This window comes from Anolis carolinensis, unplaced genomic scaffold (assembly GCF_035594765.1).
Source record: "Anolis carolinensis isolate JA03-04 unplaced genomic scaffold, rAnoCar3.1.pri scaffold_58, whole genome shotgun sequence".
Classification (NCBI taxonomy): domain Eukaryota; kingdom Metazoa; phylum Chordata; class Lepidosauria; order Squamata; family Dactyloidae; genus Anolis; species Anolis carolinensis.
In genome coordinates this window covers 32654-52156 of record NW_026943867.1, presented here as the reverse complement: position 1 = coordinate 52156, position 19503 = coordinate 32654, and the positions used below count along the sequence as shown (strand labels likewise).

Below are 19503 nucleotides of genomic sequence, written 5' to 3'. Positions count from 1 at the left end.
CAAGAGTCAATGGTCAACGGAAGAGTCTGTGGTCAATGTCATTGGGTCTATGGTCACCTGAGGAGTCAAGAGTAAACTCAAGAGTGAATGGTCAACGGAAGAGTCTGTGGTCAATGTCACTGGGTCTATGGTCACCTGAGGAGTCAACAGTAAACTCAAGAGTCAATGGTCAACGGAAGAGTCTGTGGTCAATGTCATTGGGTCTATGGTCACCTGAGGAGTCAAGAGTAAACTCAAGAGTCAATGGTCAACGGAAGAGTCTGTGGTCAATGTCATTGGGTCTATGGTCACCTGAGGAGTCAAGAGTAAACTCAAGAGTGAATGGTCAACGGAAGAGTCTGTGGTCAATGTCACTGGGTCTATGGTCACCTGAGGAGTCAACAGTAAACTCAAGAGTCAATGGTCAACGGAAGAGTCTGTGGTCAATGTCATTGGGTCTATGGTCACCTGAGGAGTCAAGAGTAAACTCAAGAGTCAATGGTCAACGGAAGAGTCTGTGGTCAATGTCACTGGGTCTATGGTCAACTGAGGAGTCAAGAGTAAACTCAAGAGTCAATGGTCAACGGAAGAGTCTGTGGTCAATGTCATTGGGTCTATGGTCACCTGAGGAGTCAAGAGTAAACTCAAGAGTCAATGGTCAACGGAAGAGTCTGTGGTCAATGTCACTGGGTCTATGGTCAACTGAGGAGTCAAGAGTAAACTCAAGAGTCAATGGTCAACGGAAGAGTCTGTGGTCAATGTCATTGGGTCTATGGTCACCTGAGGAGTCAAGAGTAAACTCAAGAGTCAATGGTCAACGGAAGAGTCTGTGGTCAATGTCATTGGGTCTATGGTCACCTGAGGAGTCAAGAGTAAACTCAAGAGTCAATGGTCAATGGAAGAGTCTGTAGTCAATGTCATTGGGTCTATGGTCACCTGAGGAGTCAAGAGTAAACTCAAGAGTCAATGGTCAACGGAAGAGTCTGTGGTCAATGTCATTGGGTCTATGGTCACCTGAGGAGTCAAGAGTAAACTCAAGAGTCAATGGTCAACGGAAGAGTCTCAGGAATGATATTATATCCACGAAACTACAACTCGCCTTGTCGTATCCCAGGCGGCGCAGCATGGGGGCGATGTGGTCCAGGTCGCGCACTACGTCTCCCGGGAGGAAGTCCGCCCAGCTGTCCGTCAAAGGCTCCGCCCTGAACAGGAAACAGGAAGTGGTAGACTGATGGGTGAGGTGGGTTTCCGAGTATCTCCAGAGGTAGGTGAACTACAACTCCCAAAAGTGGTCAATTCCCATCAAAGAGAGAGTAGGCTTATAATAATATAATAAATAATAAGAATACGATAAATAATAATAATATAATAATAATAATAATAATAATAATATGGTATGATTTTACCTTTCTCAGGTGTGTCAGGTTTGTGAGAGTAGGCGTATAATAATATAATAAATAATAAGAATATGATAAATAATAATAATAATTCTAATATAAATAATAATAATAATAATAATAATAATAGGGTATGATTTTACCTTTCTCAGGTGTGTCAGGTTTGTGAGAGTAGGCTTATAATAATATAATAAATAATAAGAATATGATAAATAATAATATAATAATTATAATATAAATAATAATAATAATAATAATAATAATAGGGTATGATTTTACCTTTCTCAGGTGTGTCAGGTTTGTGAGAGTAGGCTTATAATAATATAATAAATAATAAGAATATGATAAATAATAATATAATAATAATAATATAAATAATAATAATAATAATAATAATAATAATAGGGTATGATTTAACCTTTCTCAGGTGTGTCAGGTTTGTGAGAGTAGGCTTATAATAATATAATAAATAATAAGAATATGAGAAATAATAATATAATAATTATAATATAAATAATAATAATAATAATAATAATAGGGTATGATTTTACCTTTCTCAGGTGTGTCAGGTTTGTGAGAGTAGGTTTAAAACACTTATAATAACAATAATAATATTAATAATATGTAAATTATGATAAGACATTGACTTCGTGATGCACCCCACCCCTCTGACCCACTCACTTTATATTAATAAAGATATATTTATTGTTATCTAAAATTATGAAATAATATTAATAAAAATATATTGTTATTTAAAATGATAAAATATTAATAAAGATATATAGTTATCTAAAATTATAAAATTATATTGTTATTTAAAATTATAAAATAATATTAATAAAATTATTATTTCTTATCTAAAATTATGCACCCCACCCCACTGACCCACTCACTTGGCGAGGATGGCGTGGTGTTGTGGTTGGAGGAGGAAGGGGGCGGGGCTGGCGGAGGCCCCGAGGAAGGTCGCGACCTGGCGGAGGGCGGAGCTTGGGTGGCGGAGGAGGTGCTCGTAGCGGAGGGGGAGGCAGCGGAGGGGCCCCACTTGCAGGCACTGGCCCATCATGGCCTCCACCGCCCGGCTCCACTGGGACAGGCAGTCGCGGGCGGAGCGCAGGTCGAACCCGGCCACCCTCACCCCGCCGGACATCAGTGACCGCACCACCGCCCGACCATCGCGCAGCATCAGGATGAACCTGGAAATACGAGGTTCGAATTACATTGCTGGTTGCAATCCGAAATAATTCCGATGTACGATTCAAAACGATTTTTTGGACATGTCTAATGCGTCTCAAAAAGCGAGAACAATCCGAAATAATTCCGATATACGATTCAAAACGATTTTTTTGGACATGTCTAATGCGTCTCAAAAAGCGAGAGCAATCCAAAATAATTCCGATATACGATTCAAAACGATTTTTTTGGACATGTCTAATGCGTCTCAAAAAGCGAGAACAATCCAAAATAATTCCGATATACGATTCAAAACGATTTCTTGGACATGTCTAATGCGTATCAAAAAGCGAGAACAATCCAAAATAATTCCGATATACGATTCAAAACGATTTTTTTGGACATGTCTAATGCGTCTCAAAAAGCGAGAACAATCCGAAATAATTCCGATATACGATTCAAAACGATTTTTTTGGACATGTCTAATGCGTCTCAAAAAGCGAGAGCAATCCAAAATAATTCCGATATACAATTCAAAACGATTTCTTGGACATGTCTAATGCGTCTCAAAAAGCGAGAACAATCCAAAATAATTCCGATATACGATTCAAAACGATTTTTTTGGACATGTCTAATGCGTCTCAAAAAGCGAGAACAATCCAAAATAATTCCGATATACGATTCAAAACGATTTTTTTGGACATGTCTAATGCGTCTCAAAAAGCGAGAGCAATCCAAAATAATTCCGATATACGATTCAAAACGATTTTTTTGGACATGTCTAATGCGTCTCAAAAAGCGAGAACAATCCGAAATAATTCCGATATACGATTCAAAACGATTTTTTTGGACATGTCTAATGCGTCTCAAAAAGCGAGAACAATCCGAAATAATTCCGATATACGATTCAAAACGATTTTTTGGACATGTCTAATGCGTCTCAAAAAGCGAGAACAATCCGAAATAATTCCGATATACGATTCAAAACGATTTTTTGGACATGTCTAATGCGTCTCAAAAAGCGAGAGCAATCCAAAATAATTCTGATATACGATTCAAAACGATTTTTTGGACATGTCTAATGCGTCTCAAAAAGCGAGAACAATCCGAAAAAATTCCGATATACGATTCAAAATGATTTTTTTGGACATGTCTAATGCGTCTCAAAAAGCGAGAACAATCCGAAATAATTCCGATATACGATTCAAAACGATTTTTTTGGACATGTCTAATGCGTCTCAAAAAGCGAGAACAATCCGAAATAATTCCGATATACGATTCAAAACGATTTTTTTGGACATGTCTAATGCGTCTCAAAAAGCGAGAACAATCCGAAATAATTCCGATATACGATTCAAAACGATTTTTTGGACATGTCTAATGCGTCTCAAAAAGCGAGAACAATCCGAAATAATTCCGATATACGATTCAAAACGATTTTTTTGGACATGTCTAATGCGTCTCAAAAAGCGAGAACAATCCGAAATAATTCCGATATACGATTCAAAACGATTTCTTGGACATGTCTAATGCGTCTCAAAAAGCGAGAACAATCCGAAATAATTCCGATATACGATTCAAAATGATTTTTTTGGACATGTCTAATGCGTCTCAAAAAGCGAGAACAATCCGAAATAATTCCGATATACGATTCAAAACGATTTTTTTGGACATGTCTAATGCGTCTCAAAAAGCGAGAACAATCCGAAATAATTCCGATATACGATTCAAAACGATTTCTTGGACATGTCTAATGCGTCTCAAAAAGCGAGAACAATCCGAAAAAATTCCGATATACGATTCAAAATGATTTTTTTGGACATGTCTAATGCGTCTCAAAAAGCGAGAACAATCCGAAATAATTCCGATATACGATTCAAAACGATTTTTTTGGACATGTCTAATGCGTCTCAAAAAGCGAGAACAATCCGAAATAATTCCGATATACGATTCAAAACGATTTTTTTGGACATGTCTAATGCGTCTCAAAAAGCGAGAACAATCCGAAATAATTCCGATATACGATTCAAAACGATTTTTTGGACATGTCTAATGCGTCTCAAAAAGCGAGAACAATCCGAAATAATTCCGATATACGATTCAAAACGATTTCTTGGACATGTCTAATGCGTCTCAAAAAGCGAGAACAATCCGAAATAATTCCGATATACGATTCAAAACGATTTTTTTGGACATGTCTAATGCGTCTCAAAAAGCGAGAACAATCCGAAATAATTCCGATATACGATTCAAAACGATTTTTTGGACATGTCTAATGCGTCTCAAAAAGCGAGAACAATCCGAAATAATTCCGATATACGATTCAAAACGATTTTTTTGGACATGTCTAATGCGTCTCAAAAAGCGAGAACAATCCGAAATAATTCCGATATACGATTCAAAACGATTTCTTGGACATGTCTAATGCGTCTCAAAAAGCGAGAACAATCCGAAAAAATTCCGATATACGATTCAAAATGATTTTTTTGGACATGTCTAATGCGTCTCAAAAAGCGAGAACAATCCGAAATAATTCCGATATACGATTCAAAACGATTTTTTTGGACATGTCTAATGCGTCTCAAAAAGCGAGAACAATCCGAAATAATTCCGATATACGATTCAAAACGATTTTTTTGGACATGTCTAATGCGTCTCAAAAAGCGAGAACAATCCGAAATAATTCCGATATACGATTCAAAACGATTTTTTGGACATGTCTAATGCGTCTCAAAAAGCGAGAACAATCCGAAATAATTCCGATATACGATTCAAAACGATTTCTTGGACATGTCTAATGCGTCTCAAAAAGCGAGAACAATCCGAAATAATTCCGATATACGATTCAAAACGATTTTTTTGGACATGTCTAATGCGTCTCAAAAAGCGAGAACAATCCGAAATAATTCCGATATACGATTCAAAACGATTTTTTGGACATGTCTAATGCGTCTCAAAAAGCGAGAACAATCCGAAATAATTCCGATATACGATTCAAAATGATTTTTTTGGACATGTCTAATGCGTCTCAAAAAGCGAGAACAATCCGAAATAATTCCGATATACGATTCAAAACGATTTTTTTGGACATGTCTAATGCGTCTCAAAAAGCGAGAACAATCCGAAATAATTCCGATATACGATTCAAAACGATTTCTTGGACATGTCTAATGCGTCTCAAAAAGCGAGAACAATCCGAAAAAATTCCGATATACGATTCAAAATGATTTTTTTGGACATGTCTAATGCGTCTCAAAAAGCGAGAACAATCCGAAATAATTCCGATATACGATTCAAAACGATTTTTTTGGACATGTCTAATTCGTCTCAAAAAGCGAGAACAATCCGAAATAATTCCGATATACGATTCAAAACGATTTTTTTGGACATGTCTAATGCGTCTCAAAAAGCGAGAACAATCCGAAATAATTCCGATATACGATTCAAAACGATTTTTTGGACATGTCTAATGCGTCTCAAAAAGCGAGAACAATCCGAAATAATTCCGATACACGATTCAAAACTATTTTTTGGACATGTCTAATGCGTCTCAAAAAGCGAGAACAATCCGAAATAATTCCGATTTACGATTCAAAACGATTTTTTGGACATGTCTAATGCGTCTCAAAAAGCGAGAACAATCCGAAATAATTCCGATACACGATTCAAAACTATTTTTTGGACATGTCTAATGCGTCTCAAAAAGCGAGAACAATCCGAAATAATTCCGATATATGATTCAAAACGATTTTTTTGGACATGTCTAATGCGTCTCAAAAAGCGAGAACAATCCGAAATAATTCCGATATACGATTCAAAATGATTTTTTGGACATGTCTAATGCGTCTCAAAAAGCGAGAACAATCCGAAATAATTCCGATATACGATTCAAAACGATTTTTTGGACATGTCTAATGCGTCTCAAAAAGCGAGAACAATCCGAAATAATTCCGATATACGATTCAAAACGATTTTTTTGGACATGTCTAATGCGTCTCAAAAAGCGAGAACAATCCGAAATAATTCCGATATACGATTCAAAACGATTTTTTGGACATGTCTAATGCGTCTCAAAAAGCGAGAACAATCCGAAATAATTCCGATATACGATTCAAAATGATTTTTTGGACATGATACAATTGAAATAATATAAATATTATAACAATATACTATATTATACTGCATAAAATAGCATTAAAATATTTTAATGATATAATATGTTGCAGAAAATAACATTTAAATAATATAACATAATATTAAAAATATAGTAATAATATATTTTGCATAAAATATTAAAATGATGCAATTGAAATAATATAAATATTATAACAATATACTATATTATACTGCATAAAATAGCATTAAAATATTTTAATGATATAATATGTTGCAGAAAATAACAATTAAATAATATAACATAATATTAAAAATATAGTAATAATATATATTGCATAAAATATTAAAATGATGCAATTGAAATAATATAAATATTATAACAATATATAATACTAAATAGTAAATAATACTACATCTTAAAATAATGTAATATAAATATTGTAATATAATAATACAATATAAATAATATACATATTGTAATAATGTACAATACTATACTGCATAAAATAACATTAAAATAATATAACATAATATTAAAATAATATAGAATAATATAACAAATTATATTACATAACATATTAAAATGATACCATTGAAATAATATAAATACAACAATATATTACATAAATGATTCTAAATAATATTAAAATAATATAATTTATATAATGTACATTATACTGCAGAAAATACCGTCAAAATAATACGATTCAAAACGATTTTTTGGACATGTCTAATGCGTCTCAAAAAGCGAGAACAATCCGAAATAATTCCGATATACGATTCAAAACGATTTTTTGGACATGTCTAATGCGTCTCAAAAAGCGAGAACAATCCGAAATAATTCCGATATACGATTCAAAACGATTTTTTTGGACATGTCTAATGCGTCTCAAAAAGCGAGAACAATCCGAAATAATTCCGATATACGATTCAAAATGATTTTTTTGGACATGTCTAATGCGTCTCAAAAAGCGAGAACAATCCGAAATAATTCCGATATACGATTCAAAACGATTTGAATCTACATATTATATCCAATATTATGTCCAATGGTGGACAAGGCATATATATTGCCCATATTTATTATTTTATCTAGTCTAGTCTAGTCTAGTCTTCTAGTCTAGTCTTCTAGTCTAGTCTATGTAGTCTAGTCTTCTAGTCTAGTCTTCTAGTCTAGTCTATGTAGTCTAGTCTTCTAGTCTAGTCTTCTAGTCTAGTCTTCTAGTCTAGTCTATCTAGTCTAGTCTATGTAGTCTAGTCTTCTAGTCTAGTCTAGTCTTCTAGTCTAGTCTATCTAGACTAGTCTATCTAGTCTAGTCTATCTAGTCTAGTCTAGATCTAGTCTATGTAGTCTAGTCTTCTAGTCTAGTCTATGTAGTCTAGTCTTCTAGTCTAGTCTATCTAGTCTAGTCTATGTAGTCTAGTCTTCTAGTCTAGTCTAGTCTTCTAGTCTAGTCTATCTAGACTAGTCTATCTAGTCTAGTCTATCTAGTCTAGTCTAGATCTAGTCTATGTAGTCTAGTCTTCTAGTCTAGTCTATGTAGTCTAGTCTTCTAGTCTAGTCTTCTAGTCTAGTCTAGATCTAGTCTAGTCTATGTAGTCTAGTCTTCTAGTCTAGTCTTCTAGTCTAGTCTATCTAGTCTAGTCTATGTAGTCTAGTCTTCTAGTCTAGTCTAGTCTTCTAGTCTAGTCTATCTAGACTAGTCTATCTAGTCTAGTCTATCTAGTCTAGTCTAGATCTAGTCTATGTAGTCTAGTCTTCTAGTCTAGTCTATGTAGTCTAGTCTTCTAGTCTAGTCTATCTAGTCTAGTCTTCTAGTCTAGTCTATCTAGTCTAGTCTAGATCTAGTGTAGTCTAGTCTTCTAGCCTAGTCTATCTATCTAGTCTAGTCTATCTAGTCTAGTCTAGATCTAGTCTAGTCTTCTAGTTTTCTAGTCTAGTCTAGTCTAGATCTAGTCTAGTCTAGTCTAGATCTAGTCTAGTCTATGTAGTCTAGTCTATCTAGTCTAGTCTTCGTCTAGTCTATCTAGTCTAGTCTAGATCTAGTCTAGTCTATCTAGTCTAGTCTATCTAGTCTAGTCTAGATCTAGTGTAGTCTAGTCTTCTATCTTCTAGTCTAGTCTATCTAGTCTAGTCTAGATCTAGTCTAGTCTATCTAGTCTAGATCTAGTGTAGTCTAGTCTTCTATCTTCTAGTCTAGTCTATCTAGTCTAGTCTAGATCTAGTCTAGTCTTCTAGTTTTCTAGTCTAGTCTAGTCTAGATCTAGTCTAGTCTAGTCTAGATCTAGTCTAGTCTATGTAGTCTAGTCTATCTAGTCTAGTCTTCGTCTAGTCTATCTAGTCTAGTCTAGATCTAGTCTAGTCTATCTAGTCTAGTCTATCTAGTCTAGATCTAGTGTAGTCTAGTCTTCTATCTTCTAGTCTAGTCTATCTAGTCTAGTCTAGATCTAGTCTAGTCTATCTAGTCTAGATCTAGTGTAGTCTAGTCTTCTATCTTCTAGTCTAGTCTATCTAGTCTAGTCTAGATCTAGTCTAGTCTATCTAGTCTAGTCTATCTAGTCTAGTCTAGTCTATGTAGTCTAGTCTAGATCTAGTCTATCTATCTAGTCTAGTCTATCTAGTCTAGTCTTCTATCTTCTAGCCTAGTCTATCTATCTAGTCTAGTCTTCTAGTCTAGTCTAGTCTAGTCTATCTAGTCTAGTCTAGATCTAATCTAGTCTATCTAGTCTAGTCTATCTAGTCTAGTCTAGTCTTCTATCTTCTAGTCTAGTCTATCTATCTAGTCTATCTAGTCTAGTCTAGTCTAGATATATAATAAAAGTGCCACCAGATTGTCTACATATTATGTCTAATGGTGGTCAAGGCATATATATTGTCCATATTTATTATTTTATTATAAACTAGCTGTGCCCGGCCACGCGTTGCTGTGGCGTATGGGAATTCTTTGTTAGGTAGGTGGAATAACAGTGAATAGCTTTGTAGCCTGAAAGCCTGGCCATTTTCTTATGGGAATCCTTGTTTGGTGAGGTGGAATAGAAAGGAATAGGCTTGCTGCTTGGAAGGTTAGGTACTTGCCTTTTAGGGGGGTAGAATTGTAATGAATAGCCTCGGTGGTTCAAAGCCTGGGTGCTTGCTATCTAGGGGAAATCTTTGGTTGGTCAGCTTCAGAGTAGTATCACTGTTTCAAAGCCTGGTCGCCTTTTACGAAGGTTAATCTTTTATTGGTGTGGTTGAATTGCACTGAATATCCTTGCAGCTCCAATGTCTGGCTGTATTTATTATTTTGTATTATATATATATATTACAAAATATAGAAAGCATGGCACATTGCCTGTTGTGGGTTTTGGCCTTTTTTTTGGGTGTTGTGATTGTGTTTTTTGTGTGATTGTGTTGTATCTTACTGGAGGCAGGGATGATGGATTGTGTTGCCAATTTTAGAGTTTGGTGGGTGTTGGGTTTTGTTGTTTTGTGAGTCGCCATGATGCCAAAAGCCTTTTATATATATATATTACAAAATATAGAAAGCATGGCACATTGCCTGTTGTGGGTTTTGGCCTTTTTGGGGGGGTGTTGTGATTGTGTTTTTTGTGTGATTGTGTTGTATCTCACTGGAGGCAGGGATGATGGATTGTGTTGCCAATTTTAGAGTTTGGTGGGTGTTGGGTTTTGTTGTTTTGTGAGTTGCCATGATGCCATCACTCTTTTATATATATATATTACAAAATATAGAAAGCATGGCACATTGCCTGTTGTGGGTTTTGGCCTTTTTTTTGGGTGTTGTGATTGTGTTTTTTGTGTGATTGTGTTGTATCTTACTGGAGGCAGGGATGATGGATTGTGTTGCCAATTTTAGAGTTTGGTGGGTGTTGGGTTTTGTTGTTTTGTGAGTTGCCATGATGCCATCACTCTTTTATATATATATATTACAAAATATAGAAAGCATGGCACATTGCCTGTTGTGGGTTTTGGCCTTTTTTTTGGGTGTTGTGATTGTGTTTTTTGTGTGATTGTGTTGTATCTTACTGGAGGCAGGGATGATGGATTGTGTTGCCAATTTTAGAGTTTGGTGGGTGTTGGGTTTTGTTGTTTTGTGAGTCGCCATGATGCCAAAAGCCTTTTATATATATATATTACAAAATATAGAAAGCATGGCACATTGCCTGTTGTGGGTTTTGGCCTTTTTGGGGGGGTGTTGTGATTGTGTTTTTTGTGTGATTGTGTTGTATCTCACTGGAGGCAGGGATGATGGATTGTGTTGCCAATTTTAGAGTTTGGTGGGTGTTGGGTTTTGTTGTTTTGTGAGTTGCCATGATGCCATCACTCTTTTATATATATATATTACAAAATATAGAAAGCATGGCACATTGCCTGTTGTGGGTTTTGGCCTTTTTTGGGGGGGTGTTGTGGTTGTGTTTTTTGTGTGATTGTGTTGTATCTCACTGGAGGCAGGGATGATGGATTGTGTTGCCAATTTTAGAGTTTGGTGGGTGTTGGGTTTTGTTGTTTTGTGAGTCGCCATGATGCCAAAAGCCTTTTATATATATAGATTACAAAATATAGAAAGCATGGCACATTGCCTGTTGTGGGTTTTGGCCTTTTTTTGGGGTGTTGTGGTTGTGTTTTTTGTGTGATTGTGTTGTATCTTACTGGAGGCAGGGATGATGGATTGTGTTGCCAATTTTAGAGTTTGGTGGGTGTTGGGTTTTGTTGTTTTGTGAGTCGCCGTGATGCCAAAAGCCTTTTATATATATAGATAAATAGCATTATTACATCTTAGGTGCAACCACCAGATCGTCTACATATTATGTCCAATGGTGGTCAAGGCAGATATACTGACCCAAGATTTTTGGGAATAATAGTTCGCCCATGTCCTTATGTGAATATGTGTATGTGCTGGACAACTGACCACTGCTAAGGACCTAATGGAAGATAATAATAATAATAATAATAATAATAATAATAATAATAATAAATATATTCACAATATTATATATAATAATCTATGCACATAAAAAAGTTAATATGTGTATATGGTGGACAACTGACCACTGCTAAGGACCTAATGGAAGATAATAATAAAATAATAATAAAAATAATAAATATATTAAAAATATTATAATGATATAGACATATAATAAAAGTGAATATGTGTACGTGGTGGACAACTGACCTGGAGTTGGGGAATATCCGAGCGAGGTGGGCGGCCGACCTCAACGCGAAGGGGTCGTGGTTGCAGAGGAGCTGATGCTGCCATACATGGATGACCTCCTCTTGCGTGCGGAAACCCTCATCCTGTACATGGACGACTTCCTCTTGTGTGCGGAAACCCTCTTCCTGTACGTGGACGACTTCCTCCTCATCTGGGTCGCCCTGCGGGGCCAGGACTTGGAGGACGAAGGCGGCCAGAGCGGCGTCCAGCACCTCGGCGGTCACTCCGGCCTGGTCGAGGCGCAGCTTCTCGCGGGCGGACTTGGACCAGGCCTGGCGCATGGCCAGCAGGCGCGGGACCACGTGGGTCTCCGGCCGACAAGGCAGGTCCAGCAGGGCCGAGAGTGTCCGGGCCCCGCTGCGGGGGACGCCCCCGATGAACAACAAGGGCGCCTCCCGGCCGTATTCCGGCCGCCGGACAAAAGGCTGGTCAAGGGGTCGGCACCCCAGGAGCCAGTGGGCGGAGAGGAACAAGGCCCCGACCAGGACCACCACCACCAGGAGCCTCCGGACCGTCAGCCGCATGGCCCGCCACCCATCCACTCGGACAACTGACCGCTGCTAAGGACCTAATAGAAGATAATAATAGTAATATTAAATATATAATAATAATAATAATAATATATTCACAATATTATATTCACAAGTGAATATGTGTATGTGGTGGACAACTGACCACTGCTAAGGACCTAATGGAAGATAATAATAATAATAATAATAATAATAATAATATATTCAAAAAATTATATATAATAATCTATACACATAAAATAGTGGATATGTGTATGTGGTGGACAACTGACCGCTGCTAAGGACCTAATGGAAAGTAATAATAATAATAATAATAATAATAATAAATATATTCATAATATTATATATAATAATCTATGCACATACAAAATGAATATATGTATGTGGTGGACAACTGACCACTGCTAAGGATCTAATAGAAGATAATAATAATAATAATAATAATAATAATAAATATATTCATAATATTATATATAATAATCTATATGCACATACAAAATGAATATATGTATGTGGTGGACAACTGACCACTACTAAGGACATAATGGGAGATAATAATAATAATAATAATAATAATAATAAATATATTCACAATATAATATATAATAATCTATGCACATACAAAATGAATATATGTATGTGGTGGACAACTGACCACTGCTAAGGACCTAATAGAAAATAATAATAGTAATATTAAATATATAATAATAATAATAATATATTCACAATATTATATTCACAAGTGAATATGTGTATGTAGTGGACAACTGACCACTGCTAAGGACCTAATGGAATATAATAATAATAATAATAATAATAATAATAATAATAATAATAAATATATTCAAAAAATTATATATAATAATCTATGCACATACAAAATGAATATATGTATGTGGTGGACAACTGACCACTACTAAGGACCTAATAGAAGATAATAATAATAATAATAATAATAATAATAATAATAATAATAAATATATTCATAATATTATATATAATAATCTATGCACATACAAAATGAATATATGTATGTGGTGGACAACTGACCACTACTAAGGACATAATGGGAGATAATAATAATAATATTTAATATATAATAATAATAATAATAATAATAATATATTCACAATATTATATTCACAAGTGAATATGTGTATGTGCTGGACAACTGACCACTACTAAGGACCTAATGGAATATAATAATAATAATAATAATAATAATAATAATAATAATAATAATAATAATAAATATATAATAATAATAATATATTCAAAAATTATATATAATAATCTATGCACATACAAAATGAATATATGTATGTGGTGGACAACTGACCGCTGCTAAGGACATAATGGGAGATAATAATAATAATAATAATAATAATAATATATTCATAATATTATATATAATAATCTATGCACATACAAAATGAATATATGTATGTGGTGGACAACTGACCACTGCTAAGGACCTAATAGAAAATAATAATAATAATAATATTAAATATATAATAATAATAATAATATATTCACAATATTATATTCACAAGTGAATATGTGTATGTGCTGGACAACTGACCACTGCTAAGGACCTAATGGAATATAATAATAATAATAATAATAATAATAATAATAATAATAATAATAAATATATTCACAATATAATATATAATAATCTATGCACATACAAAATGAATATATGTATGTGGTGGACAACTGACCACTACTAAGGACATAATGGAATATAATAATAATAATAATAATAATAATAATAATAATAATAATAATATATTCAAAAAATTATATATAATAATCTATGCACATACAAAATGAATATATGTATGTGGTGGACAACTGACCACTACTAAGGACCTAATGGAAGATAATAATAATAATAATAATAATAATAATAATAATAATAATAATAATATATTCAAAAATTATATATAATAATCTATGCACATACAAAATGAATATATGTATGTGGTGGACAACTGACCACTACTAAGGATCTAATAGAAGATAATAATAATAATAATAATAATAATAATAATAATAATAATAATAATAATAATAATAATATCAAATATATAATAATAATAATAATAATAATAATAATAGAAATATATTCATAATATTATATATAATAATCTATGCACATACAAAATGAATATATGTATGTGGTGGACAACTGACCACTACTAAGGACCTAATGGAAGATAATAATAATAATAATAATAATAATAATAATAATAATATATTCAAAAATTATATATAATAATCTATGCACATACAAAATGAATATATGTATGTGGTGGACAACTGACCACTACTAAGGATCTAATAGAAGATAATAATAATAATAATAATAATAATAATAATAATATCAAATATATAATAATAATAATAATAATAATAATAGAAATATATTCATAATATTATATATAATAATCTATGCACATACAAAATGAATATATGTATGTGGTGGATAACTGACCACTACTAAGGACATAATGGAATATAATAATAATAATAATAATAATAATAATAATAATAATAATAATATATTCAAAAAATTATATATAATAATCTATGCACATACAAAATGAATATATGTATGTGGTGGACAACTGACCACTACTAAGGACATAATGGAATATAATAATAATAATAATAATAATAATAATAATAATAATAATAATAATAATAATAATATATTCAAAAAATTATATATAATAATCTATGCACATACAAAATGAATATATGTATGTGGTGGACAACTGACCACTACTAAGGACCTAATGGAAGATAATAATAATAATAATAATAATAATAATAATAATAATAATAATAATATATTCAAAAATTATATATAATAATCTATGCACATACAAAATGAATATATGTATGTGGTGGACAACTGACCACTACTAAGGATCTAATAGAAGATAATAATAATAATAATAATAATAATAATAATAATATCAAATATATAATAATAATAATAATAATAATAATAATAATAATAATAATAATAATAATAATAGAAATATATTCATAATATTATATATAATAATCTATGCACATACAAAATGAATATATGTATGTGGTGGACAACTGACCACTACTAAAGACCTAATGGAAGATAATAATAATAATAATAATAATAATAATAATAATAATAATAATAATAATAATAATAATATCAAATATATAATAATAATAATAATAATAATAATAGAAATATATTCATAATATTATATATAATAATCTATGCACATACAAAATGAATATATGTATGTGGTGGACAACTGACCACTACTAAGGACCTAATGGAAGATAATAATAATAATAATAATAATAATAATAATAATAATAATAATAATATATTCAAAAATTATATATAATAATCTATGCACATACAAAATGAATATATGTATGTGGTGGACAACTGACCACTACTAAGGATCTAATAGAAGATAATAATAATAATAATAATAATAATAATAATAATAATAATAATATCAAATATATAATAATAATAATAATAATAATAGAAATATATTCATAATATTATATATAATAATCTATGCACATACAAAATGAATATATGTATGTGGTGGACAACTGACCGCTGCTAAGGACCTAATGGAATATAATAATAATAATAATAATAATAATAATAATAATAATAATAAATATATTCACAATATTATATATAATAATCTATACACATAAAGTGAATATGTGTATGTGCTGGACAACTGACCACTGCTAAGGATCTAATAGAAGATAATAATAATAATAATAATAATAATAATAATAATAAATATATTCATAATATTATGTATAATAATCTATGCACATACAAAATGAATATATGTATGTGGTGGACAACTGACCACTACTAAGGACATAATGGGAGATGATAATAATAATAATAATAATAATAATAATAATAATAATAATAATAATAATAATAATAAATATATAATAATAATAATAATATATTCACAATATTATATAAAATAATCTATACACATAAAGTGAATATGTGTATGTGCTGGACAACTGACCACTGCTAAGGACCTAATGGAATATAATAATAATAATAATAATAATAATAATAATAATAAATATATTCACAATATTATATATAATAATCTATACACATAAAGTGAATATGTGTATGTGCTGGACAACTGACCACTGCTAAGGATCTAATAGAAGATAATAATAATAATAATAATAATAATAAATATATTCATAATATTATGTATAATAATCTATGCACATACAAAATGAATATATGTATGTGGTGGACAACTGACCACTACTAAGGACATAATGGGAGATAATAATAATAATAATAATAATAATAATAATAATAATAATAATAATAAATATATTCATAATATTATATATAATATAATATAATATATAATAGCATTTAAATAACTATAATTATTTTAATAATACATTGCAGAAAACATTAAAATAATATATTAAAATAATATAATAATATTAATCTAGTTACAATGTAATAGATTGTTACAAAAAATAATATAATTACGTAAAATAATAATAATATAATATATTGCAGAAAATAGCATTTAAATAACTATAATTATTTTAATAATACATTGCAGAAAACAACATTAAAATAACATATTAAAATAGAGTAATAATAGAATAATATTAATCTAGTTACAATGTAATAGATTATGTTACAAAAAATAATATTACATAAAATAATAATATTATTATTATTTTACGTAATATTATTTTTTGTAACATAATATATTATATATATATTATATTATATTGCAGAAAATAGCATTTAAATCACTATAATTATTTTAATAATATAATACATTGCAGAAAATAACATTAAAATAATATATTAAAATAATATAATATAATATTAGTCTAGTTACAATGTAATAGATTATGTTACAAAAAATAATATAATTACGTAAAATAATAATAATATAATATTAGTCTAATATAATATTAGTCTAGTTACAATGTAATAGATTATGTTACAAAAAATAATATTACGTAAAATAATAATAATATAATATATTGCAGAAAATAGCATTTAAATAACTATAATTATTTTAATAATACATTGCAGAAAAATAACATTAAAATAATATATTAAAATAATATAATAATATTAATCTAGTTACTAACTATAATTATTTTAATAATATAATACATTGCAGAAAATAATATTATAATAATATATTAAAATAATATAGTAACAATATAAAAGAATAATATTAATCTAGTTATAATGTAATAGATTATGTTACGTAAAAAATATAATAAAAATAAAATATTAAAATAATATAATATAATAATATTAATCTAGTTACAATGTAATAGATTATGTTACAAAAAATAATATAATTACGTAAAATAATAATAATATATTGCAGAAAATAGCATTTAAATAACTGTAAATATTTTAATAATATAATACATTGCAGAAAATAACATTAAAATAATATATTAAAATAATATAATATAATAATAGTCTAGTTACAATGTAATAGATTATGTGACAAAAAATAATATAATTACGTAAATATATTAAAATAATCTAATATAATAATAGTCTAGTTACAATGTAATAGATTATGTTACAAAAAATAATATTACGTAAAATAATAATAATATAATATATTGCAGAAAATAGCATTTAAATAACTGTAATTATTTTAATAATACATTGCAGAAAAATAACATTAAAATAATATATTAAAATAATATAATAATATTAATCTAGTTACTAACTATAATTATTTTAATAATATAATACATTGCAGAAAATAATATTATAATAATATATTAAAATAATATAGTAACAATATAAAAGAATAATATTAATCTAGTTATAATGTAATAGATTATGTTACGTAAAAAATATAATAAAAATAAAATATTAAAATAATATAATATAATAATATTAATCTAGTTACAATGTAATAGATTATGTTACAAAAAATAATATAATTACGTAAAATAATAATAATATATTGCAGAAAATAGCATTTAAATAACTGTAAATATTTTAATAATATAATACATTGCAGAAAATAACATTAAAATAATATATTAAAATAATATAATATAATAATAGTCTAGTTACAATGTAATAGATTATGTGACAAAAAATAATATAATTACGTAAATATATTAAAATAATCTAATATAATAATAGTCTAGTTACAATGTAATAGATTATGTTACAAAAAATAATATTACGTAAAATAATAATAATATAATATATTGCAGAAAATAGCATTTAAATAACTGTAATTATTTTAATAATACATTGCAGAAAAATAACATTAAAATAATATATTAAAATAATATAATAATATTAATCTAGTTACTAACTATAATTATTTTAATAATATAATACATTGCAGAAAATAATATTATAATAATATATTAAAATAATATAGTAATAATATAAAAGAATAATATTAATCTAGTTATAATGTAATAGATTATGTTACGTAAAATATAATAAATATATAATATATAATAATATATAATAAAATTAAAATAAAATATTAAAATATTATAAAAAAATATAATATGATGTAAAATAAGGATATAAACCCTTCCTTCCCGATAGAAGAATTTTCTTCATTAATTTTAATTAATTTCCCCCCTTAAATAATGGATTCTCACCCATGGAAAAGCCAGGTTTCAATGCAAGTCAATGGCGAGACGGGCGGCCCCCTTTTGGGCCCGAGAGGAAGCAAGGAAACGGCCGAAGCGAGGCCACTTCCGGCTTCGCTAGCCACGCCCACCCGCCGGCCTTGTGACGTCACGCGCCCGGGAGGGAGGGAGGGAGGGGGAGCGAGCGGGAGGCCGCCACGCCCACAAATATGCAAATGAGGTGGGCGGTCCCTCTTCAGGCTGAGAGAGCCTCTTCCTGACTTAATATTTAGATAATATATATTTAATTTAATTTAATAATATAATTATTTTATATTATAAAATAAAATAAAACACTGGTTTTTTTTATTATTATACTACAATATATCATTGGTAAAAAAATATATTTATAAAATGATA

At 30.0% G+C, this 19503-nt stretch overlaps 1 protein-coding gene across 3 annotated transcripts in view; it reads right to left on the bottom strand.

The window, feature by feature from the left end:
- The window catches only part of LOC134295010 (protein-tyrosine sulfotransferase 2-like), a 44492-nt gene extending 25253 nt beyond the window's left edge, over window positions 1–19239 (bottom strand). The window contains exons 1-4 of one of the 3 annotated variants that reach the window (XM_062966970.1): window positions 19114–19239; window positions 11834–12440; window positions 2270–2569; window positions 1079–1181 (exon numbers count right to left, since the gene is read on the bottom strand). In XM_062966970.1, the coding sequence (XP_062823040.1) occupies window positions 1079–1181; window positions 2270–2569; window positions 11834–12396 (966 nt within the window). In that variant the 5' untranslated portion in view covers window positions 12397–12440; window positions 19114–19239. The remainder of the gene's footprint in view (window positions 1–1078; window positions 1182–2269; window positions 2570–11833; window positions 12441–19113) is intronic. The other 2 variants (XM_062966972.1, XM_062966971.1) reach the window with 2 other exon arrangements.
- Between the last annotated feature and the right edge of the window lie 264 nt (window positions 19240–19503).